General features: G+C 49.8%; 1 protein-coding gene across 1 annotated transcript in view; it reads right to left on the reverse strand.

The window, feature by feature from the left end:
• Positions 1–12,678, reverse strand: part of MAPKBP1 (mitogen-activated protein kinase binding protein 1) — a gene marked incomplete at both ends in the record, with an annotated part of 97,582 nt that extends 84,904 nt beyond the window's left edge. The window contains one exon of the mRNA XM_082000491.1: positions 12,562–12,678. Within this exon, the coding sequence (XP_081856617.1) occupies positions 12,562–12,678 (117 nt within the window). The remainder of the gene's footprint in view (positions 1–12,561) is intronic.
• Positions 12,679–16,074: the final 3,396 nt, after the last annotated feature.

The following is a 16,074-nucleotide window of genomic DNA, read 5'->3' on the forward strand; positions in this document are numbered from 1 at the left end:
CTTGTCCTGGAGTATAAACAACCTAGCTTTATCCTTACATAAACCTGTTTGTAACTTCAGGAATGAAACTGCCCTTCCTGAACACATCAGGTCAGCACCTTGCTTGGATGAGAGGAGGCTCTGTCAGGGAGCCTCTAGCTAGGGAGGAAAGGGGAAACCAAGTGCACATTTTGGGGATGATGATGGGGGTACGAAAGAAAAATGGAATTTCTCTAGTTAACTCTTTATTTGGGGGATGGGAAACTGGGGAAAAGAAACAGTCTCTGTTCCAGGCTTCACAGAACTGGTTAGCAACATGCCCAGGGAATATGGATTAATGGACAAAATACCATGATATACACACTGCATGATAGACATATAAGGCATGCACACACATACAGTTATGTGCATGACATGAATCATCATACATTGACTCTGATCTTGCAATCAGCCACAGGGGCTTTTATCTTTACATCCATTGAGTGAAATGGAATTATTCATGCTCATATTACCTCACACAAAATTAAGCACATGCTTAAGTATCTGCAGGAATGGTACCAGAGTTTACATTCAGTTTTCTTTTAAACTCTTCAAGGTCATCATGACTGTAAGAGTGTTAGTCGAAGAGTTGTACAAGACTCTGTGTACATTACAGCTGTAACACAATACCAGTGTCACTTTATAAACAGGGGAAAAGAGTAGGTTGTAAATTACTGTACTAACAGGCACACTAAGAAAAGCAACATACACTCAACCAGAACAGAATAGGTTCTTCCTATTAAACACACACATACACAAAAAAATAGAAACATACTCATACCATCATCCAACCAGGCCCCAGCATTTAAGTATGCTCTACAACACAAAATCCTGCTTGGCAGCTGTTTACAGTACTTTCCTTTTTGGGGATCTGGAGAAAAAGCTTCCAAATTAAATCCCGCTAGAGAGTGGGAGGGCAAGACATGGGACAGAACCCAGGCAGCAGACCTGGAAGTAAATCCCTCTTCCGGAGGGATGGCCACAACACATAGGCAGCATTCCCTCTGCTGCCCAGAGACAAGATCCCCTCCCCAGCATGGGAAATCACCCACTTTGACATTTTATAATGGATTTTGCTTCTAAGCCCTTCCTTCTGCCCTAACTGCTTCCGCAGATTAAGTAGATCACTGATGATTTACAGTTCTGCCATCTCCTCAGCATGAGAGCTCCCCAACTCAACTAATTCCAACTGCTACACAAACATGCTTCAGGCCCACAACTCCCTTCCCCACAGCCCAGGGCAGGAATACCAGCTCCTCTCTGCCTGGAGAGTTACAGTATTCTTTCCACAGCCTCCTCCCCTCCTCAGCCAGGGCTGCTGGCTAAGGCGGGATGGGTTGCTCCTCCCAGTACAACAGGCCCTAAGTGCCAGAAAAAACTACCAGTCGAAAGAAAGAGTATCTGTTGCTTGCCAACAAACCTTTAGGCAGTAAGTGATGAGTGTTCCCAATTGTTTTAAACCTCTGGAAAGCACTCACAGCAGAACTAAAGGCCTTATCACAGTAAGCACCCTCCTCCCCACTGGAACATCACAGGACTCTCCACAGCAAGCAGTATTTCTCCACCCCTGGTGACCTCACTGTTTCTTTCACAAAAGAGGCAGATTTTCCCAAACAGGACAATTCAGTTCCCTAGGCAGAGATGCAGAGCTGGAAGCTGCCCAGGCAACAATATCCTCTACAACAGAGGACAGTGTTATTACCCAGGGCAACCTGGTACTCTCCGACAGCCTTGCTGGTCAGCCTGGAACCTTGCTCACCAGCACTCCACCACAAAGGACCAGACACTGTCTGGAGACACAGCCTATAAGCATATTATGTAGGGTTTGTCTAGACTGGAAGCTTGGTTGGTCTTTTTTTTTTTTTCCCGAAAACCTGTGTTTAAATTAACCGCCGTGGGCTTACCCAAGGGTACAGTCCCTGGGACGCGCACCGGGAGCGCGATGCTCAGAGGAGCCCTCCCAAAGGCGGGAGCCGTCCGCTGCCCGGACGAAAACACCGCGCCGCGCACATGGCGCGCCGCGGCCGCCCGGGAGGGTGGAGTTAGGACGCACCACGCCCCTTCCCCCCCATTGGCCGGGCGGTGTCTCCATGGCGACGGGAGGCCGCAGGCACCGCCCCTTCCGCGGCGCCGCGCCGCGAGCCAGCCCGGACCGAGAGCGGCTCCAGCGGGGAGCGAGCGGGGCGGGCTCCGGCGCGGCCGCCGCGGCAGCGCTGTGACAGCGGCCGGGGGGACGAAGCGAGGGCGGAAGGCGCCCGCCCGCCCCGCGAAGCTGCCAGCAAGCAGCGAGCGGGCAAGGCCTATTTCGTGCAACTGCAGCCCTGTTGCTGCGTCGCCCACCGGCCCTCGCCTCTGCTTCACCAGAAGGCCACTGGTCAGCCCGCTGGCCATTTTATAGTGGCCGTGTTTACATTCAGACGCTCCTGGGTAGAAACGGTCATTGCAAGGAGCTGGAGTAGCTCGGATGCACAGCAAAGTTAGTCCAGGTGCTGCATCTTCTCCCCCACCCACCACACTCTGTTTCCCACTGATGGCTCCATCAAAAAAGTGTTTATCACAGGTCTCAAGACATCAGAAAGCTTATTTGCAGCCCCGCTACAGAACATGGGACGAGAACTTTGCAAAGCAAGCATCTATAAGCCACCCACCACAACAGAGATGCAGGAGACCCACTATTCCAGAAGTTACAGCCAAAAACACAGCCATAGCAGTCATCGCCGAGGAAGCTGGAGGAAGAACCCTCCAGCCCAGAGTACCCCATCCTTCATCCTCCCCCAGTGCCAGTGACGTGCACTGCTGACTGCCTGTAAAACACATCTCGACAGCTTAGCTGGGGAAGCCTGCAGAGACATGCAGCGCAAACCATGGATTATCAGGGAGGAAGATTATCCTCACGGTACAGGAGGAGAAGGTGGAATCCCAATTCCAGCCTCAAAAGCAGCTCAGGGTTTCAGAAACAACTACATCCACTGAGGTATACCACACATTCATCAGAAATATTTGTTAATGTATTTTATTAAGAGTGTTTTATGTCGTCTTGTCCCCATTCCCCTCCACCACCACCCCCATAGCAGGGTTCGAGGCACAGGATAGGGAGACACCCTCCAGCCAGCCCTCACGGTCAGGCAAGATACACAGAACATTTTTGAAGCCTGTCTGGCCACAATTCAGTTCAAGAAAACCAGGTGAGCTGGGACCAGATGGGCTTAAACAAACAAAGCAGATCCCAAATTTGTCAGTACCAGTTCACAGCCAGCAATGCTTTTGGACCCAGCTGCTCAAGAAGGGTGACACCCCAAAGCAGGTTTGAAACAACTGCACTTGGGACCACTATATCTAGTTCAAAAGTGGGAGATAAGCCAAATGCAAGGAGTTATTGCAGCTGTTTTAAAGCCCTGGATGCTGGGGCATGTTGCAGTAAGTGGATAAGTATCCTGTCTGTTTTACATTGAGGGGAAAAAAAAAAAAAGAAAAAAAAAAAAAAGAGGCTCAGAGACAGTCTGAAGAGCAAGCACAGAACCCAAAACCATTAACTGCATTTAAAAAAAAAAAAAAACACCACAGTTCTGTCTCAAGGTTCACTCTACCTTTACACATTTCAGCAGCACAGAAGCATTAGTTAGGAGCATGAAAAATGTCACTCAATCCAGGCAAAGGTCTTGCAGAAAAGATACTAATATTGACGCAATATAACTGGCAAAAATAGGTCCTTTTACTGGTATAGCCTGTTTCTTTGAGGGACAGGATCATTCAACAGACTTTTGGTGCTGTGTCACCATTAAGACAGCTTGTTAGGGAAGCTCAGCTTGCAAATTGTTTCTAGCACAGGCAAGTGTTTCGCCAAGTACACTCTTACATTCGTGCCCACTCTGGATACCTCTGACACCATCCCCATCCCCTTATGGTCCAGGTCACAGCCCCATGGTGTGGCCATGGCTGAAGCACAGAGCACAGCAAGTTCTGAGCACCAAGAGCAGTCACCAAAGGAGAAGGCAGGTCCTGCACACTCTCACTCTCCATCCTATTCAATGTTTCCACAACTCCAGCATCTAGACTGTGTTAGGGACTGTGTAACAAACTCAAGCTCCTTTGGTGCAAATTCCTGGGCTGAGCAACGGTGCTTGCTTCCGACTCCCGTCCCCCATCCACCCTCCCGCTCCAGATGAAAGCATCCCTCCTACAAACAAGACTTCAAAGGCAAGTGGCCCCTTCTGTGCTACTCAAAGGTGAGCAATCAATTTCAAAGCCCTTGGGAGAGCTCAAAGGCTACCACTGTTGAGCACAGGAGACACATTGCTAACACTTCAGTACCGACACTTCAAACAAGAGCTGCGCTGTGCTGGGCCTGCCTGTCCATAGGGAAGGGCTTCTGAACAGGCAGCACTGTTTTTCACAGTGCCTACTTGGAAGAAAAACAGGAGCAGAAAGCTTTGTAAGTCTCTATCCTTGAATCCACTGACACTGCCATAAAGTTGCCTTCTCCTTCTTTCAGAAACTCCTCCATCTGCCTGCTCTCAAGACATTTGTTAATGTTGTGACTCTCTATTACTATGCAACCTCCAATAATCTTTCTTCCAGAGAAAGGAGTCTCTCTGGACCCATGATGGAGGAAATTTCAGCCTAGCTATGCAAAGTGTTTGGGAGATGCAGAAATTAAAGAACCATCACTGTAAGGAAGAAATGTCATTGTTCAATTCCACCAGGTAAGAAATCCCGTATTAGTTGTTAAATCACATTAGCCTCCTTGACCAATTGTGAATTTTAATACTGTATTTGGGAGAACAAGCAGGACTGGCTTTTATTGCTATTGGCTTGGAAACACTGAGTACACCAGCAGTTCATAGAATTTTCTATAGTATTATTTTCAATCAGAGTTTCCCCACAGTAACTAACAACAGTACTGGTCTCCTGGGACACTAGCAAAATTACAAGGCTTACTGGGGTTTCCACAGCTCTAATTCATACGGTGCTTAATCTGCTTGAGCCTGTTGGAAAGTCATCACCACCAGAGCTACTGAAATCATTAGTGACAATGGAACCAAGTCAGCATTTACAACAGCACAGTTTGGGGACTTTTAAGCAAATAATCCTAAATGAACACACAGTCCTCACATGGGAGAGGTGAGGAACATTCCTGGTAATCTGCAAGAGGCTGGGCTTTGTGGCTAAGGCTAAGATATGGCCTCAGAGGATCAGGATTCAATTTCTAGGTATGCCTCAGACTTCTGTGGGAGTTTGGAGCCATGTCTGTATAGGAATAGCATGTCCTCACACACTTTTTTTTTTTTTTTAAGCCTGAAGCTCCTCTGGGCAGGGTCTACTTTATACATATCTGTCCAATGCTCACCAAAGCAAGGTAGAGATGAGATGCTCCTGCAGTCTACGGTCACACAAATACTATCAGAGACTCACCTTTAAAATTAATATTTTTGAAGACACATCGCACAGATCCACTGCCGGTTACAATAGCCGCAGGCCTCAGCTGTATTTTCCTTGCAGAACATGCAGACGTGCTCAGGGCAAGGCTAAGCAGCACTGCAGTGAAAGGAAATAGTGGGAGGTTTTTCTGAATTGCAGTAGCCACGCTTTGGTGGGTACAGCCTCAGCAGAGCCCGCAGGGTTTCAGGCACAGGGACCAGCCCCCATCTGGAGCTGGAAACGACAGCATACAGCACACCGCAACCCTGCCACACACATACAGGAGCCTCAGAAATTTCCAGCTCTGTGGAGGCAAGTACACCAGATGGAAACAGAAGCCTGAAGTGACTGAAACTGGGCTTGGTGCTAGTTAATTATTCAGACCTTAGCTGGGATCATTCAGCACTAGTATCAGGGCTTCACTCTGCTAAGTGCTGTTTGAGTGCCATGTAAGCGCCACTCCCTGCCCCGAACATCAAGGCAAGAGACCTTTTAAAAAATCCAAAGACTAGCTAGCACATAATGTTCACTTTCACTCTCACAGAGAAAATTGTACCAAGCTAATCAAGCAACTTCTCCCTAAGACCTGATCAACAGAAAGCAAACCGTCAGCTTTGCCAGGCGAACAAACTTTCTCAGTTAGAAACAGAGGTGATGCCCTGCAGTTGCTTTCCACTAGACACAGAGGAGAGTGAAAATATATACAAGTCATTTTACAGGCACTTGCAGACTCTTGATGATACAAAACCAGATAGTGGCCCAACCTGGCCTGACTCCCAACCATCACTTCAACTGTTCTGCCCTACTGAAACAAATGAGGTGATACACCACAGGTAGTGCCAAGCACACAGCTAGTGAAACAGATGGTACACTTTGGAGGAGGTCTCTTTCCATTGTGTCTGTGGACGCCTTCCTCCAGCAGCCCTCTCTGTACCACAGTGAACAACAGCTCTGACCAGCAAGCAGCAAATGTACTACCTGCAACACCTCTGACCAGCCCTGACCTCTGCCATCTTACCATCCCAGCCAGGTCTTTGGCAAAACACTACATGCTTCACAGCCCACTGCAGAACAACAGCCCACAAGCAAAAGGGGGTTGTCAGTCTATATGTGTACGGCTTATCCAGCACAGCAGGGGCAGAGTTAAACCTGCTTACGAGTCTCTCCAGCCAGGTTAGCTAAGTCCCACGTGCCTTCTCAGAATACCCAGCTCGTCTGAAGGAGGTAAAGAATGGCGTGCAAGGCAAGACCTCAGCAGATCTAAAAGACCGTCCAGGTAAGCAGCATATGACCATCCAGGGGAAGAAATAACCATTTAAACCCACTCAGCAATGACCTCATTTGTGTTATTTATGCTGACTGCACCCCAGCTGTTAGCACATCACCGCCTTCCCCCTGCCATGGAGGTGTCTTCCTGCTAGCTTTCACAGTAAAGACAGCACATTATTTAGGGGTGGATAGGAGGATGGATCTTTCCAGAAATCTTGTCCCAAGATTGGCAAGAAGGATCACAGTGGATCATGGATACAGTTGCAGGCTACAAAACCGAACGTTGAATTGCTATATGCTTTTCTATCTACCAAAAGCAATCAGTGCTGCAGTCCACCAGCAGAAAAATGGTGGCTATAAGACACATTTAACATTTATGCTCAGATCCAATTCAGGCCAGGAGAGCTAGCCAGTTCACCCTGTAATTTCAGGACAAGGCATAACATGCATAGAGTGAAGAATGGAGTAAGGAAAACCTGTGGTTTAGGTTGTTAACAAACACAGGGTCGTCTTGAGCACCATGTATTTGAGGATGGAGTAGAAGGGACCAGAGCAACCCAATAGGGAAAGATTCAGCACCTCAGCTATGACACTCTCAGGTGTTCAACTGACTCTATCCACAGATACAGGCACGCCATTGAAATGCAGGTCTGGCTATGGAGAAGCTAACCAGCCTTTGTCCTCTGCTTTAAGAGACACTGTTATAAGCCCAACCAGGGACAGACATGAAATCCCTTCTATCTCTGGACAGCCACCCCTAAGCTGTTGAAGAAACTGGGTGTGTTTAGACTGAATGGTGCAGATCCCTAGCTATCAACCGGGGCCAAGCAACATTCATGGGTATAAGCTTTGAAGCAGAACAGGCATAGCAGCAGAAGGACAGCCCAGGGTTAGATGCATCCTCTCAGCTGTGCTACTGGCTGCACTGATCCCAGAGCTGGTGGACTAAGCACTGTTCAGATTCCAGTGGAGTGGAGAAGGCAAACAGGGCAACAATACTGTGCTGAACAGCTCCTCAAAAGCACTATCATTACGTAAAGACCCTTCCAAATCCTGCCAGAACAAGAGCTTGCGACAGCATCAGACAGGCTGCTCTCTACCTCACCCACATAGCCTGGCTGCTCAGCCCTGCATCCAGCTCCCTGGGAAATGCTGCCCATGAGGAACCCAGCAGACTCTCCTGCTGCTGGACCAAGTTGTTCCCAAAGACATACAAAGAACCCCACTCTGCATCTTAAACAATTTAACATGAGGCAACGATTTTTGAAGCATTTAGATCAGTGAATCAAACTTGTGTGTTTTTTGGTTCTGTTCCAGTTCAGGTTCAGCAATTCCCAGCTGATCTGGTTAAGACCAGTAGTGGTCTAAACTGATTCATGTTGGAAGCTATAATATTTTCAAACAAAAAGGACTGCGTACCGAAAGCAGGAAGCTACAGCAAGGCCAGAAACATTACTCCACTCTCCTGTGGTCCTAGCCACGCCCTGCAGCTTCTCAGGGGATTGAGGAGCTGGAGAACTGTGTTGGCAATGTGAGGGGCATGAGAAGGCACAGGGGTCTCAAGCTTCCACGAATCTGCTTCCCTCTTAAATCTGTGCCTGCGCATGTCCTGCTCACGGTCAGGACACAGAGGTATGCGTACGTGTTTCTGCTGCCCTAACGAAGGAGCTACCACCTGGCTGATGGGAGCCCAGAGGTTGGCAGTAAGAACGACCACGCCTCACCAAAGGAGGACAGGAAACCCTGTCCCACTAGGAGCAACTTAGTCAAGGCTCATTTTCAGAACAAAAGCTCTGAAAAAGCTTTTGCAGAGCCACCCAGTCCAACCCAGCATCATGGAGTGGGAACGGGCTCCAGCTGCACATGCTCGCACGACACTTGGTGGGTAGAGACCACAATACAACAGTCCCTGTGCAGAATGACGTCCTGCTGGGGAACGTCAGATTTTAGTCAAAGCGCTCTTTTAAACTGGCAGCTTGAAACATCAGGACATGGTTTAGGGAACATGGTGGCACTGGATTAATGGTTGGACTTGATGATCTTGAAGGTCCTTTCCAACCTTAGTGATTCTATGATCTCTGGCTTAGAAAAAACAGGAGAGATCAAAGAAACATGCAGCAAATTCCAAATGTGTTTCTTTGACTCACTGGCTTACAGTTTTAGGGAAAATCCTGTAGCAGTCTTTGTAGTAATTTGTTGCTACATTGACATTCATAATCTGGTTTGACTGAGGATATCCCCACACACACACTCTAAAATAGGCACAGCTACATCAGTTAAAAAGATGCTTGTATTTACAAGAGTAGAGTTTAACAACATGAACAGCCTCTGCCAGAACTGTACCTGCTCAGGTTCATTACTTCTGTGAGCAGAGAAAGATTTGTGTAGCCAAGCTGCAGGGTACTACAGCAACTGGGGCATTTGAGCAACGGGAGATGGCTCAACCCCTAGCGTCCCCACTGTCATGCTAGTGCCACTCCTTCAGGGTCATCGATGCTGCTTCACAGGCACTCATTGGCCAGTTTTTAACTCTGTGTCTCTACTGGAATCAAAAGCACAGCGACCAGATGCACAGCTGGGTTTCTGGTAGGGTTAGCAATCCTCTAGAAATTGAACTCAGGCCAACCAACTTATCTGAGGAAATTTTAGCTTCCAGCCACCACACTGACATGTTAGACTCCAACAATCAACAGGCCTAGACTTAAGACCTGTACTTTAGGTCTATATTGGTTCAACACAAAAAATGGAGATCTGGGGAGGATGGGAAGAGTGGGTTCAAGCCATGAACATCAGAAGACACACCAGAAAAAAAAAAAAAGTCTAAACACATGCAGCAACAAAAATCAAGACTCCCACAAAAAAAAAGTTTTTTTTGAAAAGCAGCAACAAAACCAAACACTACATCCAATTTGTCAACCAGCTTTACTTAAAGAGCTCCTGTTCGTGTCCCCCCCGCCCCCTTTTTTTTTTTAAATATCCATGATTATGTATTGGTTCACTAGTTTTACTCCTGCAGAGATCTCCTGCACAGTAAGGGGGTTGCACAGCAAAACCATGCATTAATGGTTTGCAAGAAATAAGTCCTAATAAAAGTCCACAAAACAAGTTCTCTCTTGTACAGCTCCCAAGTAACACATTGCATGTCTTGCGCAGCCCTCATGCAAAATATCTGTACTTACCCACAACTCCCCCTTCCAGAGAAATGCACAAACAGGTCTCTGCGGAGCCAGCCTCCCACAGCCTGCCCACGTCCAGCACAGCCTTACATGGCTGCTTCACTGAAAGGAGCCAATTTTCACAGGGCTTCTCTTCAGCATGACAAACTGCCCAGGGGGTCTGTCCTTAACCACTGAGACAGCCTGGCAGGCCTCACACCACCAAAGGGTTGTTTAGGAAAGAGCAGGGACACCAGGGACACTTTCCACTGGGGTGGTGTGGGGGGGGGGTGTGGGAAAAAAAAAAAAAAAAAAAAAAATCACAGCTTATTGAAGTCAAGGCACTGCCACTGAGGGTGCTTGTCCATCCTAAATTGAGCAGCTGGTTGCAATAAAAGTTTGAGGGACTCAGAGGAACCACAAGGCTGTTGAGGGCTTGCTCTTCACCTACATCTGCACATACAAAGCACAGTATCACCTTTCAAGCATTATCTAGGGCAACAGCCCCGCTCCATCCTATATAGCCAAGCAGCATTCATCAGAGATGACCAACTAGGTAGGCTATGATGCTACCGGCTTCATAGGCCTCTCCATATTTCATGTGACTGGAGTCACATGCATCTCTTGGAGCAGTCATTTCTCAAAAAGTCCAAGAGACAAAGATGCCTGAAAAAACTCTCCCTGCAGGTCAGCAAAGATCCTTCAGGAGCAATGTATACGACGTTCAATTTCACTCACAAGGGATTTATACTCACACCAAAGAGCAGACTGAGAGGATCTGTTTCCTGCTATTTTAAAAAAGTAGAGCTGCTCCTCACCTTGGAAGGCAGAGGAGCACACAGGTAGCAGAAGGAGCATCTCCACAAATATCCAACATACGTCGGATCTTTGGTAAGGGGCCCACTCCTTTTTGCCTTGCCCACTTCAGCTGTCCCACTGAAGGCAGGCCATAACTCATTTGAGGGAAATTCAGAGCAGATCGCTTTAGGAAACCAAACACCAGCACCTAACTCCTCTTCGTGACATTGCTTCTACCAGCAAACTCCCCAGCAGTTCCTTTGCATCTCACTGATTAACTGCTCTTACTAATAAGATACACAAAATCCAGCCCTCAAACCCTAATTGGATGGTGTGGAATGAATCCATGATATCCCCAGGGGATCAGACAGCCCTGGCTGCACATTGGGAGACAGCACAAGGGATACAAAGGAGCTCTTCCAAAAGGCACATGGCAAGGAAAACAAAATGCAACAAGTACCAGAGAAGACCCAGTGTATGTAGCAGCAGGTCCCAGCTCTACTCTTTTCAGGAGTGTGCAAACCTCAGCTCCTATTCAGAGCCAGAATCCAATGCCCGCTGTACACGGTGGAACAGGTGGCTTTTGGCTCTTTCGACAGAGGCCTCTGCAGAATACAGATCAACAAATTGCTCTGCACCAACAGCTACAAAGCACGTTTCGCTGGCAGTCCACAGGCTGCATTAAATGCAGCACGTGCATGCACATGCACACACTGAGGTCACACACAAACACCAAGGACTCTCCTCTAGCCAACTTTGAGGACGCCAAGCAGGTTTTTTTCTTGCTTGGCAAGAGAATATCGTATTCCATGGTATTAAACAGCTATCTCAGGGAAACTCCAACCCAGACCAGAGTTCTGAGAACAGGATTTCATGCTGGGGACAGGCCATTTAGGCAAGGTGTCATTTATTACACACACTCTTCACTCCAAGAGATAAGTCTTGAAGCACTACTGTTTTGAGACACAGGAATGCACTTTGCAGACATGGATTACAAGCATTTCTTATTTATTAGTGAGTCTTCACAAGGGGGGAGGGATTAAGCTGTCTGTCTATGGGGGAGTGAGAGCGCGAGCTACGCAAAAGCTGAGTGATTTGCCCAGGGTTACAAGTGAATCAGTGGCGGGAACAGAACAAGGTGCCCTGACTCAGCGGCGGCCGCTGTCAGCACATGGCAATGCCACCCAGCTCCTGTTCTCCTTGCAGCCGGGGCTAAGTCATCCTCCTCTCCTCATGACACCAGTCAATTCCCAGTGAATGACTGTCTGTCAGGAATTCTCCACAACACCAAGAAGAATGATGGATTTTTCAGGTAGAAGCAATTCTACCCCAGACAAGACATCCCCAAGGGAAGTGTGTCTGAGGCACACAGAGAAGGAACATGGAGGAAAGCATACCCAGGCCTGTGGAACGCAGACCCCATCTCAACAGTCACCTCCGAGACATGTCTCACATCCTCCCTTTCCCCACATGCTCACAGAACACTCCTTTGTGGGGCTGAGAGCAATTGCTTACACAGAAGAACAGGTCTTTGTGTATTGTTAGCTGCTAGTAATGCAGGTTAGCAGTTGGAAACATGGAGGAAGAGGCAGCATTGTATTTCCCCTGTCTGTCATCTGTAACAACTCCACACACCACAGCATGGGAAATCCCAAAACCTTTCTGATACAGACTGGGTACATACCACACAAGCAAAAAGAGTGTGTTTCAGAAGCAGGCCCCAGGCTTTAGCAAGGATCTGCAGCACAGTAGAGATCCCAACTAAAAGCCAGACTACAGTCACGTATCAGCTGCTCTGCATCACTCTACAGTTACACCGGTTCTCCCAACACAGTACTGTCAGTACAGATGGGACGTTAGGCAACAAAGTAGAAGCATGCCGGCCACACCACGCAGCACTCACCTTGCTGCCTATATCTTCACGCTTGTTCCCAGGCTTGCTTCTCCTCAGCTTAATGGAAGGGGAGCGAAGTAGATTTTTGATCCGACTTGTTATTGTAGACCCTTCGACCGACATCATCTCCAGGTGCCAAGAGGGTAGTCACCCCACACACAGGCTGTGCCTGGGGAGCGAGCCCAGGTTTGAGGCAGAAATACCGATGTGCTCCGCTTTGCTTACGCTCGTTCACATATCTCTCAGCGATTCTGCTCGGGAACTCCACTCCTGTTACACTACAAAGCTATTCACAGAGGCTGGCAGACTTTCCTTTTGCAGATTCCAGAGGATCAAATCAGCAGTAATCTAAACTGAAAGGTGCACCCGTGGGTCAATACGACATTCACAATAAATTCTAGCCTCATTCTTTCCAATAAATGCCAAATGCAAGAGTTTATGATAAGGATGGGTGCAGTATTACTTATTCTCAGAGGCTTCCACAAAAATTATCATCCTTTTAGTATCAATTAGCACATCCAAACCAATTCCCAGATCCAAAATTTTTATGTTTTTACACTTCAGTATCGGCTTTTACAGCAAATACAAAAATTCCCACCATTGGAGTCCATTAACGGGGTCCACCCAGCCCCTTGCTTTTGCTCCATACACACCCAAATCCACCTTAGGCTTTGCACTCTAGAAAGCACAACGCTGTACTTGGTTACCAGACACCAAGTCGCAGAAGCACACCGAGAATAAACACGAGGGAGTTTTTAACTCCCACAAATTTAGCTCTAAGTGCGCGTATATAGTGTGCAATATCTGATAAAAAAGGCGTATAACATTTCACATCCCCCCACCCCCTATTTATCAAGGGGACCAACGAGGAACTGCAACCGCCACCAACGACTTACAGACCCCCCGCCAAACCCTTCACCTTTCCCGAAGCCCCGGCGGAGGGAAGCGGGGGGAAAGGAGGGATCCGGTCACAGCCTGCTGTAAATCACCCTCCCGGCTTCCGTGCAAAATGGGGGCGGGGGGAAGAGAGAACGAGAAAGAGAGAAGAGGAGAGAGAGGAGAGGAAGAGAGAAACGTCCAAGTCAGCAGAACCGCCAGCCCCTCTCCCGCCGGCGGCGGCACCGCGGGCTGAGGGGACACGTCTCCCTCCCACGCCCCGCCCCGCCGGGTGAAACCTCCCCTACCTGGTGCCCAGGAGCTGCTCTGCCGGCGAGGCCGGCGCCCACGGTGCCCCGCAGCGCCTGCCCATGCAGCCGGCCTCCCCCGAGGAGGGGCCGCGACGCGGGCCGCCCCCGCGGGCGGGGCGGGGGGCCGTTCCCTCAGCGGCGGCGGCGAGGGGGCGGCTCCGCAGCCTCAGGCCGAAGCCAGACGCGGGGGGCCGAGGCCGCCCGCTGAGCCCCGCGCCGGCCCCGGGAGCCCAGGGCCGAGCGCCCGCCCGCACCGCCCAGCCGCCTCCCCCCGGCGGCCGCAGCGCCGCCCGCAGCCCCGGGCCGGCCGCCCGGCCGCGCTACGGCGGCTCGCGCGGGTCAAAACGCGGCGCGGAGTGGGGGGGGGGGGAGCACGGGGGGCGGCGGAGGGAGACGGGGCGGCAGTGGCGGAGGGATCGCGGTTCGGTGTGAGGCAAAAAGTGGCAGTTGTCGCTGCTCAAGTCCCCGGGGCTCTGTAACGGTGGGAAACTGGAAGCGCGTCTCCCACCTGAGAGGCGGGGGCGGGGACAGATCCGCTCTGCCGGGCCCGCCGCCCCTCGGGGCGCTTGGTTGTGTCCCCCTGGCCACCGTCTCCGTGCCTGGGGCGGGGGGGTGCTTGTCGACGGGCGGGTGGCGCTGGCCGCTCTGCCCCGCGCGCCTGGCCAGCCGGTTCCGGCTCGCGGCACTTGCCTGCCCGTGCTGCCGGCAGCCTCTGGGAAGCAGCGGGGCGGGGGGCCGTGGGGCTCTGCCACCCTGGGCTGGGAGAGGGGACGGCGTGGTCGGGTTGGTCTTGCCCCCGTACAGCATCGCTGTGACACCCGTGGGATCTCCAGGCTTTCTTGAGAGCAGTGGTGCTGAGGGTGCTTCCGGAAGGATGTGGGTCCTGCGTTTCATTATGGAGGTGAAAAGGTGTTTTTGAGTGGCCGCCTTACCTCAGGGTAGCCAGACCTGGGTGATACACAGCTTCTAAATCGCTGGTGTTTGGATCCTTCACTGGGGCTCCAACAGTCACGGAGGTGGCTGGAGCAGAGCCTGCTGGCAAAGCCAAACCCGTAGCAGCTGAGCTGGGTGTTGCTAGATGACCATGGGACTCCACAGCCCCACAATGGCGTGGTAGGACTCCACTGTTGTTGGTTCCCACCTATGAAGAGATCCTGGAGGTCCTTCTCCCCTCAGCCCTCTAAAGTTTTTGCTAAGAGCCTGACAGCCCATTGTCGCATCAAGGTGTGGGGATGGAGCCCGTGAAGTCAGAAATTTGGACGCTTGTGTGCTGGCTCATAGCAGGTGAGAGCCTAGAAGCAAACATACACCAGGCCAGCAAGAAGGTTTTGACCTGGAGCTGCCCTATAGCTGTTGCCCATGGAAGAGTTCAGAAGCCACTACGCTGATTCTTGTGCTTCCCAAACCAGGACAGGCAACTGCCCAACCATGTCGTGGCAGGTACCAACCACATGAGAGGAGGTGGGCAGACAGATTTCACAGGCCGCCAAGCCTGAATTGCTATCAAAGGGCATATATGTAGGATGTAACACTCTCTCTAAGAGATCAAATAGACAGTATGTGTCCACACTGGCCTAACACACATCTCCACACCAAAACCCTGAAAGGAGAGAAAGAAAACCAGTATTTCTTAGGGTGGAAAAGTCCTGCTAGCATCCCCTTCCTTAACATGCTCTGCCATTTATTGCAATCTGTCCTCTGACCTTGGGGCATCTTTTTGGCTCCCTATTCGATACTGTGGGTGCCCTCCCCCCCTTTCCCATCTTTGGTGACGGTCTCATCTTTAGTGACTAAAGCAAGCCCAGGGTATTCACAGCAATTGGAGGTGATCGTTCCAAAAATACAGTCCATGAAAATTTGCTGAAGTTCAGGGACGGATTTATCATGGCAAAATGATCCACATGGGCTATGGTCTTCCCCTTAGCAGTGCCCACTGTGGCCAACACACTGCCACCGTCACCGCTTGTGACTGTGGGAACCTGCACCACCTGAATTTCAGGAAAAGGTTGTTTGCATTCAAAGTGGGATTCTGAGCAGGCACAAGTGCTTACAGGACTAGGATCTTAAGGCTTGACTGGTCAGAAACCTGCATGTATTGATGAAAACACCCAGAGGCACAACACAAGACATTTTTCTACTCTCTTTCAGCTCGTCGTGCCGTAGTAACCTGCTGGAAGTGAATTTAAAATGTCAGTTTCTGAGATTTGTTAGGCTTTAGTTTTGATACACAGGTGCCATGGAGAAATCCATGCTTGTTGCTATGTGTTAAAAAGTCACAAGGTTCCAGGAATCAGGGTTTCAGAAAGATACCAAATTTTGTGAGATTTACAATAAA

Source organism: Phaethon aethereus, assembly GCF_964289735.1.
Source record: "Phaethon aethereus genome assembly, chromosome: 5".
Taxonomy (NCBI): domain Eukaryota; kingdom Metazoa; phylum Chordata; class Aves; order Phaethontiformes; family Phaethontidae; genus Phaethon; species Phaethon aethereus.